Raw genomic sequence first — 20918 nt, 5'->3', positions numbered from 1 at the left:
AAACGAAAACAAAACTCGCGCTGTATACTACTCTGATTCTTCCGGTGACTTTATACGGCCATGAAAAATAAATTTTTGCCTTTCTCGTATACTAAGTATACGGTAAAGGCTATATGATCGCTCCAAAAACAAACTTTTTATAGAAGGCCCGGAGACCCATAGTGTTATATACCAATCGACTGAGTTCGACGAATTGAGGTGATGTCTGTGTGTGTGTGTGTGTGTGTGTATGTGTGTGTATGTGTGTGTGTGTGTGCGCGCAAAACAACTAAAAAATGTCACTCATTTTTCGGGCACTTATCCTCAACCGATTTGCTCGCAACAAGTTGCATTCGACGCAGAATTCTGTCCAATTGTTTCCTATTTGAAATTGGCCAGATCGGACTATGGGATCGAAAGTTATGGCCAAAATACAAATTCATACGAAAAAATCGCGTAAAAAATGTCACTCATTTTTCGGGCACATATCCTTAACTGATTTGCTCACAACAAGTTGCATTCGACGCAGAATGTCTCATATTTTCTTATTGAAAATTGGCCAGATCGGACTATGGGCTTAGATGTTATGGTCAAATTACTATTTATTGCGAAAAGAGTTCGAAAAGTCTAGCTCACTTTTTAGCACTTAGACTTCATCTATTGACGCTCGCAACAGATTGCATTCGACGCAGAATCTTGTCCCATTGTTTTCTATTGAAAATTGGCTAGATCGGACTATGGGATCGGAAATTATGGCTGAAACATTCATTTTGCCTTTTTCTACGAAAAGGCTGTATGTTCGCTCCAAAACCAAACTTTTACAGAAGGCCTGGAGACTCATAGTGTTATATACGTATAAGCTCGATGAACTGCAATGATGTCTCTGTGTGTGTGCGCGCACCAAAAGTGCGAAAAGTTTAGCTCACTTTTTTGGAACTTATCCTCAACCGATTTAATTCCAACTATAGATAGTAGAATAGATAGATGAGCGAAAGCATGGCTGAGTCGATTTTTCTGCCCGTGCACACGCACATATTACGTCACAGCCCTTAACGTTTCCATTGAAATCGTGACGTCATGCTCGTTTGGAGACACGTTTGACAGTTCGTTTGGAGACAGAGGATTTATCTTCACTCATCTATATATTCCACTATATATAATTTCAACAAGTTTCATTCGACGCGGAATCCTGTCGTATTGTTTTCTATTGAAAATTTGGACCATGGGCACAGAAATTATGGCCAAAATATACTATGTGATATAAAAAAGCGAATAAAAAGTCTAGCTGACTTTAATGGACTTACCTCAACCGATTTACTCACAACAAATTGCATTAGATGCGGAATCCTGTTCTATTTAGAAAGTTGGCCAGATTGGACTATTACCTTTGAAATTATGGCCAAAATACTTTTTGCCTTTCTTGTGCAACAAAGTTGTACCGAAAGGCTATAATTTCTTTCCGAAAACGAACTATCGGATGCTTCCACACTGATACACTTCCTTCCTCTTCATACTGGAGTTTGGTAGAAAGACGGTCATGAGATTTATATCATAACAAATATTGCCCTCCGCTCGCTTGATGGGAATGACATTTTCGTTTTCTTTTGTGTAGTCGGAGCTTCAGTTCAATTTACATCCAAAAGTGATAACCTTAAAATATATGACTGGGTAAAATAAAACAGGGTATGTACGTCAAAAGATTGGAAAAGGAAACAAAATGTCGAAATTCTTATTAGCATATTGTAGATCAAGCTGAAAACCGAACTGAGGTTTCGCGACAATCGCATTTTTCGCATTTCCGGATGTTGCAACTGCATCGCGAGTAGTGCGCAACTGTGCCATAGTCGGGCACCACTCGCGATGCAGTCGCGACATCCGGGAATGGGACAAAATATGATTTTCGGTTTTCAACTGGATCTACAATATCTTTGCCATAAATAATCTGATTTTCATAGAACGGACAAAGAAATTTGTCTTTTTTACTCCTAGCTACTAGCTCATCTTTTTTTAAGCACACACATTTTACGAAGGTCGAGAAAGGCACCATCACCGCTAGGTGGATTAATCTGGGTTTTTTTTATATATCTTTGAAATTCAAATAAATTAATTAACAACAAGATGTTACAGACGGGCATACGATAGATTTCTGTTAGCCTTAAAACAAAAACATAGTCTTAATTGGGTGAAAATTGCCCAAGCTAAAATATGTTCAATCTCAGGCACAACTGGATCATTGTTATTTTAGCCATTATTATACTAAACCTCAAAATCCTCTTTGAAATAAATTAAGGAATAATGAATTTTCTGTATTCTAGAGCGCAATGTAAAGATTGTCGTTCAGTAATGATTGAACTTATTGGTTTCAAGAATAGCCAGTAAACCATGAATTCGTTTGACAAAATCTACAACCACTTACCTTATAGAAAGCCAACGGCGAACATTCCTTTCGTTTGATGTGAAATTTCTGATGTCACACATATTTTATCTTCAATGTCACTGGTTTAGAATTTGTATTCACTTCAATCATTTATCACAATAGCCTTACCACTTGTCATCCACATTCAGTTCATTCCAAAACAAATACTTCATCCAACATCGTCCATTTTTCTTCCCTTCGGATAGATTCAATGTCCAAATATCTATGGATTCGCAGTAGTACTACCGGCCCCGCTCCCCATTCACTACAGTAGTGCGCCGAAAATAGTAAAATTTAAACATTCGCAGTATTGGGTGCACTGAGACGCGAACTGCGCGGTTCGATCTGCAGCGACTTCTGGTACAGTTCGTCGTCGTCCAGCAGCAACGATGTATCCAGGAGGTAGGATGTAACTTTCGGTATGTGATCGATTTTGTACGGCGTCTGTTGGAAATGGCGAATCTCCCGTATCACATGTGCGATCTGCAAAAATTCCAAAAACCAAAGCCAATTTATGCCATGCGGCGGGAACGAACGGGAGCTGATTCGGACCATTATTGCACCGTTCGGTGGTCTGATGGTGCTTTGAAATGCGACTGGTAAGCGTGCTTGAGCAGTAGCGTTGGGAGGAGTTCTTTATAGGAGAATTGAAAAATCTTTTCCAATGAGATTTGAAACAATATAGGTAGCAGATCGCATCCATATAAATGTTCACAACTTTATCGAGAGCGAAATGAACAATCCAAAATGTATCATAGGAAAGTAATTAAAGAAAATGCTATAAAACTCTCCTTTAAAAAGCTAAAACATATTTTCCAGTGAGCCTTATGTCTTCAGCTACGCCAATGCGCTTGAAGCACCAACGAGTAATGACTACACGATTGCAAAACTCCAAATCTGGAAGCAACTACCAGTTTCCAGTTCTCTAAAGCACTAGGAGTGCCTCCGCGATATCAATCTTCATAAATCAGACCATCGATGGTGGCTTTTTTTTCAACTCTCTCTCCCAGACGAGGCGTGCAAGAGACTTACCATTCGCATTTTGGAAAAATTCAGCAAACGGTCCGGTGTAAAGTCCGGGGTGCCCTCCTCGATGAAGGAGAGGTCCGTTAGATACATGCCCAGGTACGGAATGCAGGGTGGATCACAACGATGCAGTGCCTCCCGCATCACGCGAAACCGCCCATCAGAGCACACCACAGCCTGCAGTTTTGTGATTGTCGATTTGATCTGAAATGGAAAAAGAGAAATTTATTGGTCCACGGTGTAAGTAAGTTCCATCACGGAATGGGAATTATTCAAATGGAGCCGGAAAATGGAACGTGGAAAACTATATCCATGCCAACTGCATCATTTGTGAATTTGAACGTTTTCAGGTGCACACATGTTTACATGGAAATTGGAAAGTATATTCACTCTTAGAATTTTAACCGTTCTGCATATTGATGCTTGGATCCACAACCTCTCGACGTGCATTGCAAAATATGTGAAGTATTTTGTTGAAAATAGGATATGGGAATAGGTAATTGGAACGCTAACGAACGATAAGCAATTTCGCATGAAGAAGGTTGAGGCATATTTTTCTTAAGGGTAATGTAATGCAGAAATACAATTCTAATAACATAATGCAATATATTTGATATACATAATTATGATGACGACGGTGATTGAGTGGACCAAGCAGGGCCAGATTTGGCCGGAAGGGGGCTCCAAAATGCACAAAAAAGTTGGTTTTGGTACATACGATTTGTGGGACCGGGGACACAACCCAACAAACACCCTCTCTTGCATTGCTCGCCTATTAAGTGGTTGCTAACAAACAGAGTCAAAGCAATTTTCACGCAGGTTTATTGCATTTTTAGTAACAGAAGTGCATGAATCATGCGTAATATAAATAAAGTCGGCTTGATACACGTTTTCAAAGAAGCATTGATAAATATCTCTCTACAAAACGATGTATTATTGTTGAATTATTGTATAAATTTGCGTGATGAGCCAAAGTTGCATCCAGGCCTAACATTACATCACGTTACCCTAAATAAATAAATGAACAAATAAACAAAATTCGATCACGGTTGTCAACTCGAAAGTTGTCGAACGAAAGATCATATAAGTTCTTTTTGAATCTTTGAATTGGCCTAATTTTTTTTCAAACCTTATTGTTTACAATGTAATGTATGTAAGCTTCCTCGAGTAGGAAATAATGTTGAAGATTGGAACGTGAAGGTACAGAAGGATAATCCCTTTCTTCGCCAGCTTAAATAAGTGGTAATTTTTCATGACTTTTTACTTCTTTGACATGTTTGCTTGACAATATTAGAAGTTTATGATTCTTTATACTGTTCAGTATATTAAAGAAAAAGTTGCCTCATAATACTACACCATATATCCATATGTTGTTATTTGTGGTTTTAAGTCACTTGGCAGTCGGGTGCCTTAGGAATGAAATATAGTTCTGACGATAGAAAGTTGGCAACCAATAGAAGGAAGTTGGAAGCTTGTGGAACAAAATATACTGCCTGCTAAATCTATTCAAGTAAGCAATGCTTTGCAAAACAGAAAACAAATAAATGATGAACTTGCACTTTCGGGTAACTAGTGCAAAGTGGAGTATTCGCAACCAGCAGCAGGAAAAAATCGATCATTTTTGAAGCATATTCATTTGACTACAATTGGCATTGTACAACACCACTCGTACCTTTGTATTGAATCTGCTAAGGAAACTATTTTTCCTATTCTTGATGCTTTCTAGTTTTCTGGAAATTCTAGTTAAAGCCAAGCACACACTCTAGAAAACCATGGAACCAAATGAAGCTTAATTGCCAACAGAATGATCTCACTGTTTCAAAGCATCATCATTTTTCAATGAGTTAACCGGAGGTGCTCGTTTATGAGCGAAGCACTCGCCTGTGTCGAGTGCGGCCCCAGAATGTTCAAGCGGAACATGAAAAACCGTTGTATGCAGTTCGATTTGCTTCCTACGGAAAAATAAAACCCCCTTGGGAGTAGTGAGAGCCGGCGGCTCAACTTCGGAAGCATTGAGGCAACCTTTGGATCCGGGCCAATTCAGTTTCACTCGGGCTGCGTGAAAACTCAACCGACAAAGTAATGCCCATTGTTTCGCATGCTACGGATTCCGGTTTATTGGAGCAAGTGCCAAAGTTGGCACAAGTTCCCGAATGCCGCACGATGATGACGATGGCGAAAGGACGGTAAATTAAGATCACGATAAATTTTCCGCCTGGTTTGCTCGAAATGGATGTGCGTAGAGCCAAAGAAGGTCAAACAGGACTAGCCGGATGATTTTATATCTGTTTAATTAAAGATGCTCATAACTCGTGAAAATATGTTAACGAAGTTGTAAGGACATTCTTCCGACTGTGGTTGTTTTGGTGGTTATCAACTATAGTTGGATAAAAGGAGTGATTATCTATTATAGTTGGATATCACAGGAGTAAAACGAAACCTAAGAAAGTTAAATCGAAGGTCATAAGTGACCCATCATATACAAATTTTGCAAAGTATTTAAAATGCTTTGGAAACGACGGATTTGGAAAATTTTTGCGTATCTGCCAGCAGTATGGGCTATCCGAAAATTCTTCTTGTGTATTCATTTTATATGAATATTGTTTAATCCGGGAGTTAGGAAGTGCTAGCTCTACTTAAGGGTTAAACTTTCCTGTAATACATCATGAGTTGGAAGAATATTGTATCGATGATAACATGAATGATAACGAAGCATTAACTTGCCGAAGCTCCGAGTTACTGATTCAACCAATGGCATTCCGCAAGCTGAACATAAAGAAAACCAATTTCTTTCGGACCCCAAGACGTTTACAAAACCGATGATTTTTCAAAAACGTAAAACTCTCAATCTCTTAAAACTTTCTCCTAATAAAAAAATAAGTTTGCCGAAATGTGAGTTCGATTCGTAGACTCCCGAATTTACATACCATGGATGGACTCTCATGCTATGGCAAACTTGTTCCTCTATTGAACGATAAAATAGATTAGAATCCCCATTATCCCCGCGTTATGAATAGTTTTGTGCTAATTCGAAGACATTGAGAAGCTGGACCTTGCGTCAGTTATAACAAAGATAGCGCTCTCTATCCGCATTTCGCTAGGAAGTAGCCCAACTCACATGCGGGATGCCAGGGACAAAATGTGTGTTCGTAGGAGGGGTTCGTTTGGCGAGAAGCTGTAATAATGCAAATATACCAGCCGAAGGCAGGCGTCATAATCGATTGGCATAACGATGGCGCTTGACAGTTCGCCAGGTAAAGCGCGTAGACGACAGCTTACACACTCTATGTTGTATGTGGTTCGCGTGAACTTTGGAGCCTTCTTCTGACAGGGCTTGCCGTTCAACTCGTAATATTTGTGGAAAATGTTTTAGAGATATGATAATGCTTATTCACAAGATTTGCCCTAGAATTAATCGGAATGACATCTGTTGTAATGAACAAAGTTCGAAGGCTGGGGTGTACACCATTCAACGAATAATTTTGATTAGCTCCAAATCCATCTTGCGACATGATTTGAAAAGTGTTGAATTTTTTAATGTTTTTTACACATTGCCCACGTGCGGAATAGTTCCCAGGATCCTGATTCCGTAAGGGAAATATACGAAATTTAATTAGCTCCAGAAACCATCTTGCAATTAATCAAACTTCACAGTTTTGGAAGACAAGATGAATTTTGGAGACCTCACAATCAAAAAATTTCCACTTTCCTGAAGAAACCACATCCCGGGAATACTTCAAAAGACGTTTGTTTCAAAAGGCTCACAAAAATTCTTTTGATGGGCTTATCTGTCAAAATCATGAATTTCGATACGCAAGATGGGTTTGGGAGCTTATCGGAATTCGTCTATGCTTCCCCAGGGAACCACGTTCTCGAAAATGCTTCCGGACTTGGCCGATGTATTAAAACACTCTAAAAAATTCGGGGAAGGGTCAATTGGCCGAAAGCCATTTGGCCGCATTTCATTAGACCGAACAAGCCATTAGGTCGAAACCCATCTGACCGAAAGTCGTTTGGCCGACAGGGTCATTTGGCCAAAGGGTCATTAGACCAAAAGGGTCATTAGACCGAAAGGGTCATTAGGCCGAAAGGGTCATTTAGCCAAAAGGGTCATTTGGTCGAAAGGGTTATTTGGCCGAAAGGGTCATTAGGCCAAAAGGGTCATAAGGCCGAAAAGGTCATTTGGACGAAAGGGTCATTTGGTCGAAAGGGTCGCTTGGCCGAAAGAGCCATTTGGCCGAATAGTTCATTTGAAAAGTAAAGCATTTCCCACTTCTCACAGTAAAAAAATGAGGAGTGCGAAGTGAGTAGTGAGACGTCTTAGTACTCACTTCACACTCTTCATTTTTTTACAGTGAGAAGTGAGAAACGAGGAATGAGAATTGAGACGTCTTCCTCCTTCCTCCCAATTTTCCACTTTTCAATTGTCCTATTCGGCCAAATGACTCGAAAGTAAAGCATTTCTCACTTCTAACTGTAACAAAATGAGGAGCGCGAAGTGAGTAGTGAGACGTCTTACTACTCACCTCGCACTCCTCATTTTTTTACAATGAGAAATGAGAAATGAGAAATGAGGAATGCGAATTGAGACGTCTTCCTTCTTACTCCCAATTTTTCACTTTTCACCTTTAAGCCAAATGACAATTTTTTTTTGTCAAACGACCCTTTCAGCCAAATGGTCCGTTCGGCGAAATGGCCCTTTCGGCCTAATGACTCTTTCGGCCTAATGACCATTTCGGCCTAATGATCCTTTCGGCAAAACGACCCTTTCGGCCAATCGACCCTTTCGGCCAAATTACCCTTTCGGTCAAAAACCCTTTCGGCCAAACGACCCTTTCGGTCAAACTACCCTTTCGGTCAAACGACCCTTTCGGTCAAATGATCCTTTCGGCCAAATGACCAATTCGGCCAACTGACTTTCGGCCTAATGGTCGTTCGGCCAAATAGTATATTCGGCCTAGTGGGATTCGGCCAAATGGCTTTCGGCCGAATGGGTATCGGCCAAATGACCCTTCCCCAAAAATTTCATCTGTTGGTCTTTTTCCTTCAAAATCATGAAGCTTTATTCATCATAAGGTGGGTCTAGGATACACTCGAAATTTGTCCACTTCCCTGAGAGGGAACCACGTTACCGAGAACTCTTCTTGACGTGGCTAATGTGTTCAAAAACTCTCATTTATGTCTCAAAATAGGTTTCGGTGCTAATCAGAATTCGTCCACATTTGTTCACTTCCCTAATGGAACTAAATTCTCGGGAGCACTTCCGGACGAGACCAATGTGCTCAAAAACTCTCAATAATACATCTGTTGAGGTTAGCTTTCACAATGGTGAAGTTTGATTCGTCGCAAGATGGGTTTCGGAGCTAATCGGAACTCTTCATCTTCCCTAAAGGAAAAAGGTTCCTGGGAACGCTTCCAGACGTAACTTTCGACTCTAGTCGTTGTGCTGAGTTTAATGAAAGTAACACTGAGCACTCCAGGGTTCCTTCCAAAAATAAGCTTCATTGAACCCTGCTGTTCGAGAGATGTAGAATTAAGCTGTCTGCAAGCAAATCATCCTTGCCGGTACCAACTACGCTAAGGTACACCGGGGCAAGTTGAAACGGTTTTTTTAAAGTTGAACTTTGAAGTGCTGTAAAAAATTAACCCTTTGATAAATTTTGAATCCGTTTGCGGTGTTTGCTAGTTCGGGCCAAAGATTATACATAAAAAATAAGCAACCTTACCAAACTTTTTTATAAATATTTTGCATACTAAAATATTTGTTTTATATGCATCGTTTCAACTTGTCCCGCATATCGGGGTAAGTTAAAACCCTGCGCTGTATACAGACATAAGCTAACTGTACCGTATCAAAAACAAAATATATGTACTGAGTGTGACTCAAGATGCACGAGGTTGTAAAGGTGACTATACTGCCAAGATTCGCATAAGAGTTCCATGTGAATTTTTGACGATTTTGATTATCTTTCAGAAATAAGCTTAAAATTATCTCCTAAAACCCTGATAAAATAGTAGTCTTTGTCCTAGAAATTTGAAAATTAAATCCTACTTGTGCTGTCTCATCTTGATATTTACTCGCATAAAAGCCACATTCCAGAATTTGATACTCTATACTCTTTTCTTTGAATTGTACGCGTGATTAATTCGGCTGTGGCTTCTTCATAAATCCACATTAATTAACCAGCGTATCTCCCATAGACCCTCGATTGGAGGAAGGGGGGCTGGGGAAGTGAAAGTTAGCGAAATATTTACATGTTCTATGTTTTATTTTTTGAGAACCAGTGCTCACAGCGAGGCAAAGTAGATTAAGAATCTCATAACTAGACCGTGCAGCTTAAACATGCCCCCTTTTCATTCTATTTTTAGTGGAGATTGTAGGGGGGTTGCATTCACGACAAGATGGACGGAAATTTATTAAATTAATTTTCAGAATTTTTGACCTTTCTATTAATTTTTGTTTTCCGAATGTATTTACGGACCATGTTGAATTCTGGAAATTTAAACTGAGAGGGTGACGTATTGAACCGTTGTTTCAACTTGCCCCGCACCACGCATTTCTATTTGCCCCGATGGGTTGAAAATGCGGAGCAATTTCAAACGAGCAAAATACAAAAATTAAAACGTATCTTTCATAAATTTTTCAAAATCATTATGCTTATTCAACATTGAATGATTACCTACCGTGAAAATTTGATGAAAAAACTCTTCCAAACATCATTTTGAGACCTGTTTCATTGGCACGCAAAAAAGTTGGTTTAGTTTTTGCAAAAGGTGAAAAATAAACAATGGCAGAGATTGCTTTTAGTAGCTGCAATCCTCCGGGAATAGCAGTTAGAAGGTGCGTTTAGGAGAGTAATTGGTTGAAAAAAAATAATCAGGGCATTCGGTCATTGTTGATCTAAATTACAGATTCCGTTTCAACTTACCCCGCATTTCAACTTGCCCCGGTGTACCTTATACCATTTAGGCACAACATAAATAATTCGGAAATAAAGTTTACACAATTGCTTCGTTTTTGATGTTCTATGTATTATGGAGAACATAATTATCGAAGCGTCCATTGTGATCCGAAGATCCGGTAAAGGGCCATTATGCTCAATTGCACACCACTCGGTGTCATTAAAAGTAAGCTTATTTCCTAACCACGCTTCAAAGCCCCGATCGTCTTCCGGCCAGGCTCAATTATTTCTACGATGGGAAAGGTTTCCTTCCATTTCATCTGACACGTAAATATAAACTCATTACAACTTTTCACCAATATCGCCCGTAACACCCAGGCTCCAGCAAACGACTAGCGGAGGCAGTAAAACTTTACGCATTTGTGGCTGCTTGCTTCGAGTTTCACTTTAACAAACTCCATATTCTAGCAAAGCAATACCTAGACTCATGAGGGGATTCCTTGGGTCGGCACGGGTGGATGGGTTGCCTGCGTTGACTTCCTGTACACCCTGAGAACGACCGAGAACGCTTTACTGCGCAAACAGACAGAGGAATTGGAATGCACATTAAAAGCTTGAATTACGATGGAACTTTGAGCAAGAACATTCCGTTTTGCTACAAGCACGGGGGTTTCTCTGTGGGACGTGAACGAACCAAATGGAAAATTAAATGCTTCTAGGAGGTAGGTATGTTCGGCGGAATTCGAACCGGATAGGTTAGTGTGAAAGAATTCGTTAGACAATTACGTCTTAATTTCCTGGTGGTAATAAAACTTATTGTAACTAGACCTCAATGTTTCTGCATCAGATGCATTTTATTGTAATTTGAGATATAAAACTGTATTCGAGTCAATCTTGTTCGGTGAATCAACAAACAGGAAGATGAATTTTCGTCATACAATTAAATAGAATACATCTTGAAGTGTTGGCAATTTATTTACATACTCGAACTGTACGCTATACGAAATATACTTCATACCTCCACTATATCAGAGTGTCGGCTAATAATTCCTTAGGGGCCGTACACTAATTACGTAAGCACTTATGGGGGGAGGGGGGATCGGCCATATTCTTACGGTCCATATAAATAAAAATTGGTTTGTATGGGAAAAATCTTACAAGGGGGGAGGTGGGGGGTTGAAAATCCCAGAAAAATTGCTTACGTAATTAGTGTACGGCCCCTTATCATTTTATTCAGATTTGATTTCTCCAATTGATAACTTCGATTCACGGAGTCACCTATGCTGAATATTGAAACTTAATGAATTGAGACTTTTTCTAGAAAATGCAAGAAAGCTTTGATTACTAAACTTATGTCATCAAAACAATTTCGAAATAGAGCTAATATCTAATGTCCAGAATTATAAAGTGAATCGAGCTTTATTGAGTAATGCAGACTTTTGCAAATTAAGCTTAAGAAATAAGGGATCAGAGGCGTGATGGATTTTGAACATTAGCGCTCCGATGTAAATGTTTCGATGGTTGTAAGGGAACGTGGCGGCGCGCATCCCTATCATTATTATATTACGCTTAAAAGCCGACTTGATAGATTGGACCTTCAGAAGCGTCTGGCTCAGATAGTCCCGGGAATCAAGATTTCAGCGGTAGGGGACAATCTCCATCCAAACTATTAACGAATCAAACTTCATAATTTTTTTCATACACCTAGCAGAACAATTTTCGTTAGCTTTGGTCACGTCCAGCAGTCTATCGGGGATCCTTGTTTCCTCAAGAAAGTGACAATATTCGCCATTTTTATTTGCATCATACGTCACGATTTAACAAACCTGTTTTCAGTGCTTTTGTTAACATTGGGTCGGCATTACTTCTGATCTATTCGACAGGAATCTATTTCCTATTGTTCAATTTTAGATCAACTTTGAAATTCTTTTTTGGTGTATTATGAGTTTATAATACAAAACAAACAAGTAAATTTTGAGTATACTTGAGTGTACTACCATTGATTATGTTCGGAAGTCCTGTTTTTATTTTTCTCTGGAACCATTTTTTCGACGTATCCATTAAAATAGAAAAATGGTCAATGGTTCTTTTTTTCAGAAGCTCCGCACACGTCGTGACATATTTTCTCTCAATCTTCGTCATAGATAGCTACACATACAGTGGCTATCCAGCAAACACCGCTTCCCTTAACGACTCTGCACCGAACGACCCACATTCGCATAACAAAACATTCCACCCCAAGAATTGCATTCTGTTTACTTACTGTTCTCGGTACTTTATCCCAGGTTTTCTTCAGTCGATACACAGCCGCATTGGTGAAGGCAGCACAGATTTGCAGCACTCCGTTGAAGTTATGCAAACAACGACAAATATCTGCTACGGCGGTCCACTTCTCGATGGCAGCTACCCGCGCCGCCATGTTGCTCCTGGTTCCGGGTCAATCGACAACAAAGCACAGGAATCGAATCAGATCAAAACGAGGAAGAGAGAGAGACAAGGTTGCAGTTCGACTTGTTCGGGTGGAAATAATGCAGTTTCCCGCCCTCGTCACCGTTCACACTTACCTCGACACTATCTCGGAGCAAACCAGTCGGGAACCGTCGTTGAATCGTTTTGTCATAAGTATGATATGTTCTGCACGTGACTTCTTGTCAGATTTCATCCACGCTTGACCGAGAAATTCCCTGGCGAGATGAAGAGAAGAGGAAAGGGCTTGATTATATTGGAATTTGAACGTTCGATCGAATGACTTTTGTTCGAATAGGATAATTATTTTGGGGACACTTGACTGAAAGCAATTTTCGCTGTCCTGAACTCTCATTGGAAACATTTATTGTCAGTTTTCGGCTACGTAACTATCATCCTAGAATCAAATTCGTGAATACAGTCAATAAAACCTTTTTCGACCAAGCCTCATTCGACCAAATTGCCTGCAACCAAATTCCATAGATTCAAATAGGTCGGATGTCGAAAAATGTTTTGAACGGTATCGGATGTGAACTGAACAGAAAGAAAAACGTACTCGCTTCGGATGGCCAAAAATATTTGATGATCCAGGTATGTCATTTGTTCCGCTATTTCCAGCGCCGATAGAGTCTCTATGCTTTCCTTGCTCGGAGTCTGTTGGAGGATTGGAAATAGAATTTAGAAGCAAGAGTATGAGTAGAGAAATAATTTGAATTTTATTCCGCCAATCGATAGCAACATCAATTACCTGCGGTGGCATTAATAGCGTTTCCAGATGGTGCTTCCCGCTGTCGATGTCATCGCGGCACAGTAGTCGCAGCAGTTGGGATGCAGCTCGATGCTCGGTCGGCAATAAGTTCGGACTGCACGTAATGTCGTCCAGGAAGGCAATCGTCTGCGAGCGTAGAGTTGCATCCTGCTCAAAGTCCTGGAAGTGCTTGGAAACCCAATGTCGGAGGACGTTCAGCACGCGCATCGTGGCAGGTGAACTGACAACAGATTCTTTCCGGTTCCTAGCTTCCACTTCGGGGGGCTCGTCCCTAGGGTTGCTGGAAGCTGAGGTAGCGATTGCGAAAGCCGCTGCTGCCGTTGAGGTGCTACTCCTGGCGAGGCAGTCGAATTTGGGTTTTTGTTTGTTCGTTTGTGCAATTTTATAATACATCGGATTGGCATTTGTGACAATAAAACGTAAGATTTGATATCGATTCAGAACCGAAAAGAAAGAGAAGATCAATGCTCGGTATCAAATAGGAGATCCTCAGGTTTATGTCCAAAATCACTTCATCATCATCGTTTTAGAGGGTTATGATAAACACTATAAAATAGAGGGAACTGAAAAAGTAAAGAAATGATAGAAACATCCATCCGTACAATCACACACATAACACTCTTGCATTATTCGAGCAACAGTTACATTTCCATGTCTTTTATTTGCCCAAAAAATTATTGGAATATCAGTTTAGCAGTTCTTACGTTGTTCAGAAAATGTGTTGTATATGCAGATTATTACCCTTTCCTAATGTAATATTGTATTCATTAAAACCAAGAGTTTCTCGGTTTCCCAGAACTAACACTAATGTGCCTTCTTTTGCAGATTGTTTTTTTTTGTTTCATTTTACCGACTATAAATCGGTTCACACTTTCTTCCATTCGTTCAAAGGCTTAATCCTATTTGAGGATTCAAAATAGCTTTAAGTCATTCTAGTTTTAGATATATTTTTGATTTTTTTTTCTTTTTTTATTCTACCCATTACTGGTTCCAAAATTCAATATCGCTGTTGAATAGAATAGAGGGTTTGAACGAGACATAGCTTGCGTCTAAGATATTCATTCAACCGAGCAAGAATTGGCCCATCTAGTCAACCGCTGATCTTTTGGTAAGCTATGATTAGGATTTCTACATACATAAGTGCCAAAATCCGCATATATTCCAAAATACCCTTATTAAATTCTTAAGAATTTTAAGAATTTTTACAGAATAAAAGAATCACAAAGAAACTTCTTTAGAAATTCCTTCGGACAATTTTCTAATTTTCCCAGGAAATTCTTCCTTGTTTTCATCGAAACATTGAAGTTCTTCAAAAATGTCTATGATTTCCGCAAACAATCCTATTGAAGTGTTCGATGGGTTGGCCAATTCAATATCTGTTGTTGAAGTAAGCGCTTTTAAACGAAATGCTTCAACTCCGTCTAGGCTTTATATCAAATGTAAGCAAGATTCCTCAAGTGCGTATTCTTTTTCAAATTACTTTAAAAAATACAACTTACTTACTTTGTCTGAAACTCGATTATGCATATGCACAACATGTGATAGATTTAGTTCGGAAAAGGTATTGGAGAGTGACCGCCCCTTCAGTGGGGTTTGATCCCACGACCCCAGTACGCTAGACAGGTGCTTTCCCTACTGAGCCTACTATGTTGTGCATATGCATAACCGAGTTTCAGACATAGTAATTAATTTCCACTCTGGGTGGCTTAATACCCGGCATATAGGCAATTAACTTTGAATGTATAACATACTTGTTTTAAAATTTTTAAACTAAGAGCACCTCCACGGGAGTCCTCATCGCTATTCTTATTATAGCGCTCCCTCTCGAGTGCTATTTTAGGATAGCGCCCCATCTTCCCACCGGTGGTTTCTGTTTTAGGTATAGCGACTTCGTAAACACATTGAGTTCTCACCGGGCGTTGCTAAAAGTAGTCATTTTCTTCTTCAATGGCTCTACATTCCAACTGGAACTTGGCTAGCTGCTCAACTTAGTACTCTATAAGCATTTCCTCAGTTATCAATTGAAAGCTTTTCTGTGCCCGTCATTGCATGAGTATGTATTTTGTGTGACAACTACACAGAAAAAAATAATGAAAAGTAAACAGCACGTAAAACTTGAGACGCATTAATTTACACTATTCGACGCGGAAATGGTCCTCTTCCTAACAAGTTTGCTTACAACTTGCAAGCAATATTGGCGATTCACGTCCAATATTGTATACATTTAGGCTATATCACGCGTGGAATTACGCTAATAATGGCGTTCCATTTATGTGCATGATCTTTAGCGTAAATTTCAGTGGATTTTTCTATCTGTGTATGCTCAAGGAGTCCACTTGAAAACAACAGAATCGGGAATCCGGAGGGCAATTCTACGCTTTGCTCGTAAGGCTAGCTGGGAACCCGTCATCAAACTTTTTTCATTTTTTTCACTATTATTCCTTCTGGACTTCCTTCCTCCTGGAAATTTCCTTCGAGGATTTATACTACTTGCGGTCGAAGAAATTCCTCCTGCAATTCCCACCAGTTTTCATACAGGAATCTCTTGACTTGACAAAATCCTGCAGGAATGCTTCCACATTTTTTTCTCTGAAGAATGTCCCGGACAAACAATTTTGTAACAACATCCGAAAGAATCCAAAGAATTTTCTTGGGAAAACTTACTAAGTTTTCAAATGAAATCACAAAAGAAATTATAGGGCAGTTCCAATAAAAAAAAATCCCTATAGATTCTAAAAGAAATCCTAAAACTATTCTGGGACAACTGCTAAAGATTCTTAAAAAACTCAAAGATTGCTTGGGAACTCCTGGAGAAATCTTCCAAGGAATTTCCAAAGCAAATCGTGTTCAAATGAATGACAGAAAAGATAAACTTGCGGGAGATTTTCTGGCGGAACAACTCGGAGAACATACTGAACAATTACTCAAGCAACCTTCTGAGGGATTCCTGGAAGCACCTGGAAGACCTCCTTCTTGGAGCAACTTGCTAAAGAAAACAGTAAAATTTTCTTTCGAGAAAATCCATGAAAATTTCGGACTCTAGCGGGCGTCCGTGCGCATCGCTCCTCATCATACCTAATCCACTAGTATAATTACTTCTTCGCGGAGTTGAACTGGGGCGCTAGATTCAAAAAATTGAATATTTCCCTTGCTATTTTATTTACGCCGGAATTGTTCTGAAGAAGAAAAACAGATTTTCTGCAATTTTTTTATCTATACCAAAGTGACGTTTCACGAAATAGCAACTCTGTATGAAAATTAAAGCAACCCAGTATGGGGCGCTAAATTTGGAAACTCACCGCTAATTTTGAGTTGCGTTCTTATTTTACATTCCCGTTTAGATACCGCCGGTGTAGAAGAGGGTCTCTATAAAGGGCCCGGAAATAGCGATAGGGACCCAGATGGAGACTCCCGTGGAGGTGCTCTAATAAGGTATACCTATTCTGCACAAAAAAATAAATCTCACAATTTTGAAAGGTTTCAATACAAGAAATGAAATCTTTCAATTCAGGTACGCTCGAGAAGAGCCAGCCTTGGGCTGAAAGTTTCGCTAACAAAGACAAAATAAATTAGGTAGGGAAAAGACGGCTTTGGCAGGTTTTGTTCTATTATTGGCAGGGGGGTTTTTGTCGACCAAATTTCATGAAATTTGGCCACAATATTCTTTGATATGCAAAGAATGCTTAGGCCTGAGCCTAGTCAGTCATAAAAACCCCCTGCCAATAATAGAACAAAACCTGTCAAAGCCGTCGTTCCCCCTACTATATTAAAATAATACAAAATAATCAGATTTGAATTCAATGATTCATTGATTGTAGTCAAAAGGGCTGCAAAATGGTGGGTTGACATCAAGGAAGGAGCGCCCAACAGAGCTCTGGTCCCCACAAGTCCCTATCTCACGCTTCCACGGGTCGTCCGATGACAAAAGACCGCCAGCTAAGGGTTGTGCACTTTGCTGGTAGTGCAGCCTGGGCACTGTTGTCCTTCTGACATCAGCTAGAGTGAGAAGTTACGCTTCGAGCGTCTGTTCACCAGGAGGTGCGGCTCAAACAGCGTCTGCCTGATACCCAGCAGCTCAACGAAATGCTGTATCGCGTCAGCTATACCTAAGGTGGCAGCCCCACCAGCGCGATGAAGGTAACGCGACCCCGGTAAGGTAGCTTACTGAAGCCTCTCAAATACCACGAAAAATGGAGATAGAAGAAAAAGAGAACGTTATTTTTGGCAACCGACCCGGCAACGAAATAAGGACTATGATTGGAAATTCGGTACCTGGAATGTCAGGACCCTAAATGAACCTGGACGAGTGAGCCTTCTGGCTCGTGAACTGCAGAAGGTTGGAGTGAACGTGGCTGCTATTCAAGAAGTCCGATGGCCTAGATCCGGAGAACGTGAATTCCGAGCCGTGGACCCCACGACCAACACTGCATTCAAGTATAACATCTATCACAGCGGCGGCGGAAAAGCAGAACATGGAGTTGGTTTCGTAGTGATGGGCAAGCAGATGAAGCGAGTGATGCGGTGGAAACCCATTAGCGAACGAATCTGTGTGTTGAGGATACGGGGCAAATTCTTCAATTACAGCCTAATCAACGTTTACGCACCGACAAACGATAAATCCGACGACGTGAAGGACACGTTTTATGAATGTCTTGATAAAGCCTATGGAGAGTGCTCAAGCACCTACTTTGCACGAAAGAACATCCGAAAGCGCACCTGGAGACACCCAAATGGTGAAACTTGCAACCAGATAGACCATGTTCTGGTGGATGGGCGCCATTTCTCGGATGTTATCGATGTGCGGACATTCAGAGGTCCGAACATTGACTCTGATCACTACCTCGTTGTCAGTAAAATTCGATCACGGTTGTCAACTGTATCGAACGAAAGATCACAGCGAACGATGCGTTACAATATCCAGCGATTGTCGGCGGAAGGAGTATCGGCTGAGTACCACCAGAAGCTCGATCTTCTCAAACATGGCAGTGAGCAGCTTTATGAAGTTCTGCACCATATTATGTCGAAAATATGGGAAGACGAGGAAATGCCTGCTAGCTGGTTGGACGGCCCAATTTGCCCTCTCTTTAAGAATGGGCACAGACTGGAGTGCGCCAATTACCGAGGAATAACTCTCCTCAGAAAGTGTGGAAAAGCGGGCATCGAGCGGCTACCTTCTACCAAAGCTGTGGCACCACCAACGAGCTGGGAACCGGCTTCATAGTGCTGGGTGAGATGCGCCATCGTGTGATTGGGTGGCAGCCAGTCAACGCAATGATGTGCAAGCTGAGAATTAAAGGCCGTTTCTTCAACTATAGCATCATCAACGTGCACTGCCCACACGAAGGGAGATCCGACGACGAGAAAGAAGCGTTCTATGCGCAGCTGGAGCAGACATACGATGGATGCCCACTGCGGGACGTCAAAATCGTCATCGGTGACATGAACGCTCAGGTAGGAAGGGAGGAAATGTATAGACCGGTCATCGGACCGGATAGTCTGCATACCGTATCGAACGACAACGGCCAACGATGCATAAACTTTGCAGCCTCCCGCGGAATGGTAGTCCGAAGCACTTTCTTCTCCCGCAAGAATATCCACAAGGCCACATGAAATCACCTAATCAAGTAACGGAAAACCAAATAGACCACGTTCTAATCGACGGCAAATTCTTCTCCGACATCACGAACGTACGCACTATGCGAATATTGAATCCGACCACTACCTAGTTGCAGTATGTCTGCGCTCAAAACTCTCGACGGTGATCAACACGCGTCGGAGTCGTCCGCCGCGGCTAAACATTGGGCGGCTACAAGACGGTAGACTAGTCCAAAACTACGCGCAGCAGCTGGAAGTGGCACTCCCAACGGAAGAGCAGCTAGGCGCAGCATCTCTAGAAGATGGCTGGAGAGATATTCGATCCGCCATTGGAAGCACCGCAACCGCTGCACTAGGGCCACGTACCACAGCTCGATATGTGAGGTGATCCAAAGGTGGCGGCAGCACTACGAAGAGCACCTACATGGCGATATGGCAGACAACGGTGGCGGTATGGTAATGAACCTAGGAGCACGCGCGCAGGACATGCGACTTCCGGCTCCGAATCTCCAGGAAATCCAGGAGGAGATCGGCCGGCTGAAAACAACAAAGCCCCAGAAGTTGACCAACTACCAGGAGACCTGTTTAAACACGGTGGTGAGGCACTGGCTAGAGCGCTGCACTGGGTGATTACCAAGGTTTGGGAGGATGAGGTTCTGCCGCAGGAGTGGATGGAAGGTGTCGTGTGTACCATCTACAAAAATGACGATAAGCTGGATTGTAGCAACTACCGCGCAATCACATTGCTGGACGCCGCCTACAAGGTACTCTCCCAAATTTTATGCCTAATTTTATTGCGAGAGAGTTCGTGGGGCAGTACCAGGCGGGATTTATGGGTGAACGCTGTACTACAGACCAGGTGTTCGTTATACGTCAGGTATTGCAGAAATGCCGCGAATACAACGTGACCACACATAATCTATTTATCGACTTCAAAGCCGCATATGACACAATCGATCGGGACCAGCTATGGCAGCTAATGCACAGAAAGGAAATTCCGGTTAAAAAAATCAAGGCGACGATGGATCGGGTGATGTGCGTAGTTCAAGTTTCATGGGGCATTCGCGAGTCCCTTCGAAACGTGCACAGGGTTACGGCAAGGTAATGGTCTTTCGTGTCTGCTATTCAACATCGCTCTGGAGGGAGTAATACGAAGGGCAGGGATTGACACGAGTGGTACGATTTTCACGAAGTCCGTCCAGTTATTTGGTTTCGCTGACGACATTGATATTATGGCACGTAACTTTGAGAGGATGGAGGAAGCCTACATCAGACTGAAAAGCGAAGCTAAACGGATTGGACTAGTCATCAACACGTCGAAGACGAAGTACATGATACGAAGAGTCTCAAGAGAAGTCAATGTAAGCCACCCACCACGAGTTTCTGTCGGTGGTGACGAAATCGAGGTGAAGAATTCGTGTACCTGGGCTCTCTGGTGACCGCCGATAACGATACCAGCAGAGAAATTCGGAGGCACATAGTGACTGGAAATCGTACGTACTTTGGACTCCGTAAGACGCTCCGATCGAATAGAGTTCGCCGCCGTCCAAACTGACTATCTACAAAACGCTTATAAGAGTGGTAGTTCTCTACGGACACAAGACCTGGACGATGCTCGTGAAGGACCAACGCGCACTGGGAGTTTTTGAAAGGAAAGTGTTGCGTACCATCTATGGTGGGGTGCAGATGGTGGACGGTACGTGGAGGAGGCGAATGAACCACGAGTTGCATCAGCTGTTGGGAGAACCATCCATCGTTCACACCG

General features: G+C 41.5%; 1 protein-coding gene across 6 annotated transcripts in view; it reads right to left on the bottom strand.

Moving 5' to 3' along the window:
- Window positions 1–20918, bottom strand: part of LOC134224273 (ras-specific guanine nucleotide-releasing factor 2-like) — a 509452-nt gene that overhangs the window by 186282 nt on the left and 302252 nt on the right. For all 6 annotated transcript variants that reach the window (XM_062703608.1, XM_062703607.1, XM_062703605.1 and 3 more), the window contains 6 exons: window positions 13538–13892; window positions 13346–13443; window positions 12888–13007; window positions 12587–12749; window positions 3428–3625; window positions 2396–2878 (listed from right to left, as the gene is read on the bottom strand). In XM_062703608.1, the coding sequence (XP_062559592.1) occupies window positions 2690–2878; window positions 3428–3625; window positions 12587–12749; window positions 12888–13007; window positions 13346–13443; window positions 13538–13892 (1123 nt within the window). In that variant the 3' untranslated portion in view covers window positions 2396–2689. The remainder of the gene's footprint in view (window positions 1–2395; window positions 2879–3427; window positions 3626–12586; window positions 12750–12887; window positions 13008–13345; window positions 13444–13537; window positions 13893–20918) is intronic.

This window comes from Armigeres subalbatus, chromosome 3 (assembly GCF_024139115.2).
Source record: "Armigeres subalbatus isolate Guangzhou_Male chromosome 3, GZ_Asu_2, whole genome shotgun sequence".
Lineage (NCBI taxonomy): Eukaryota > Metazoa > Arthropoda > Insecta > Diptera > Culicidae > Armigeres > Armigeres subalbatus.
Note: the sequence above shows the minus strand (reverse complement) of the source record. Positions and strands in the feature narration are given on the sequence as shown.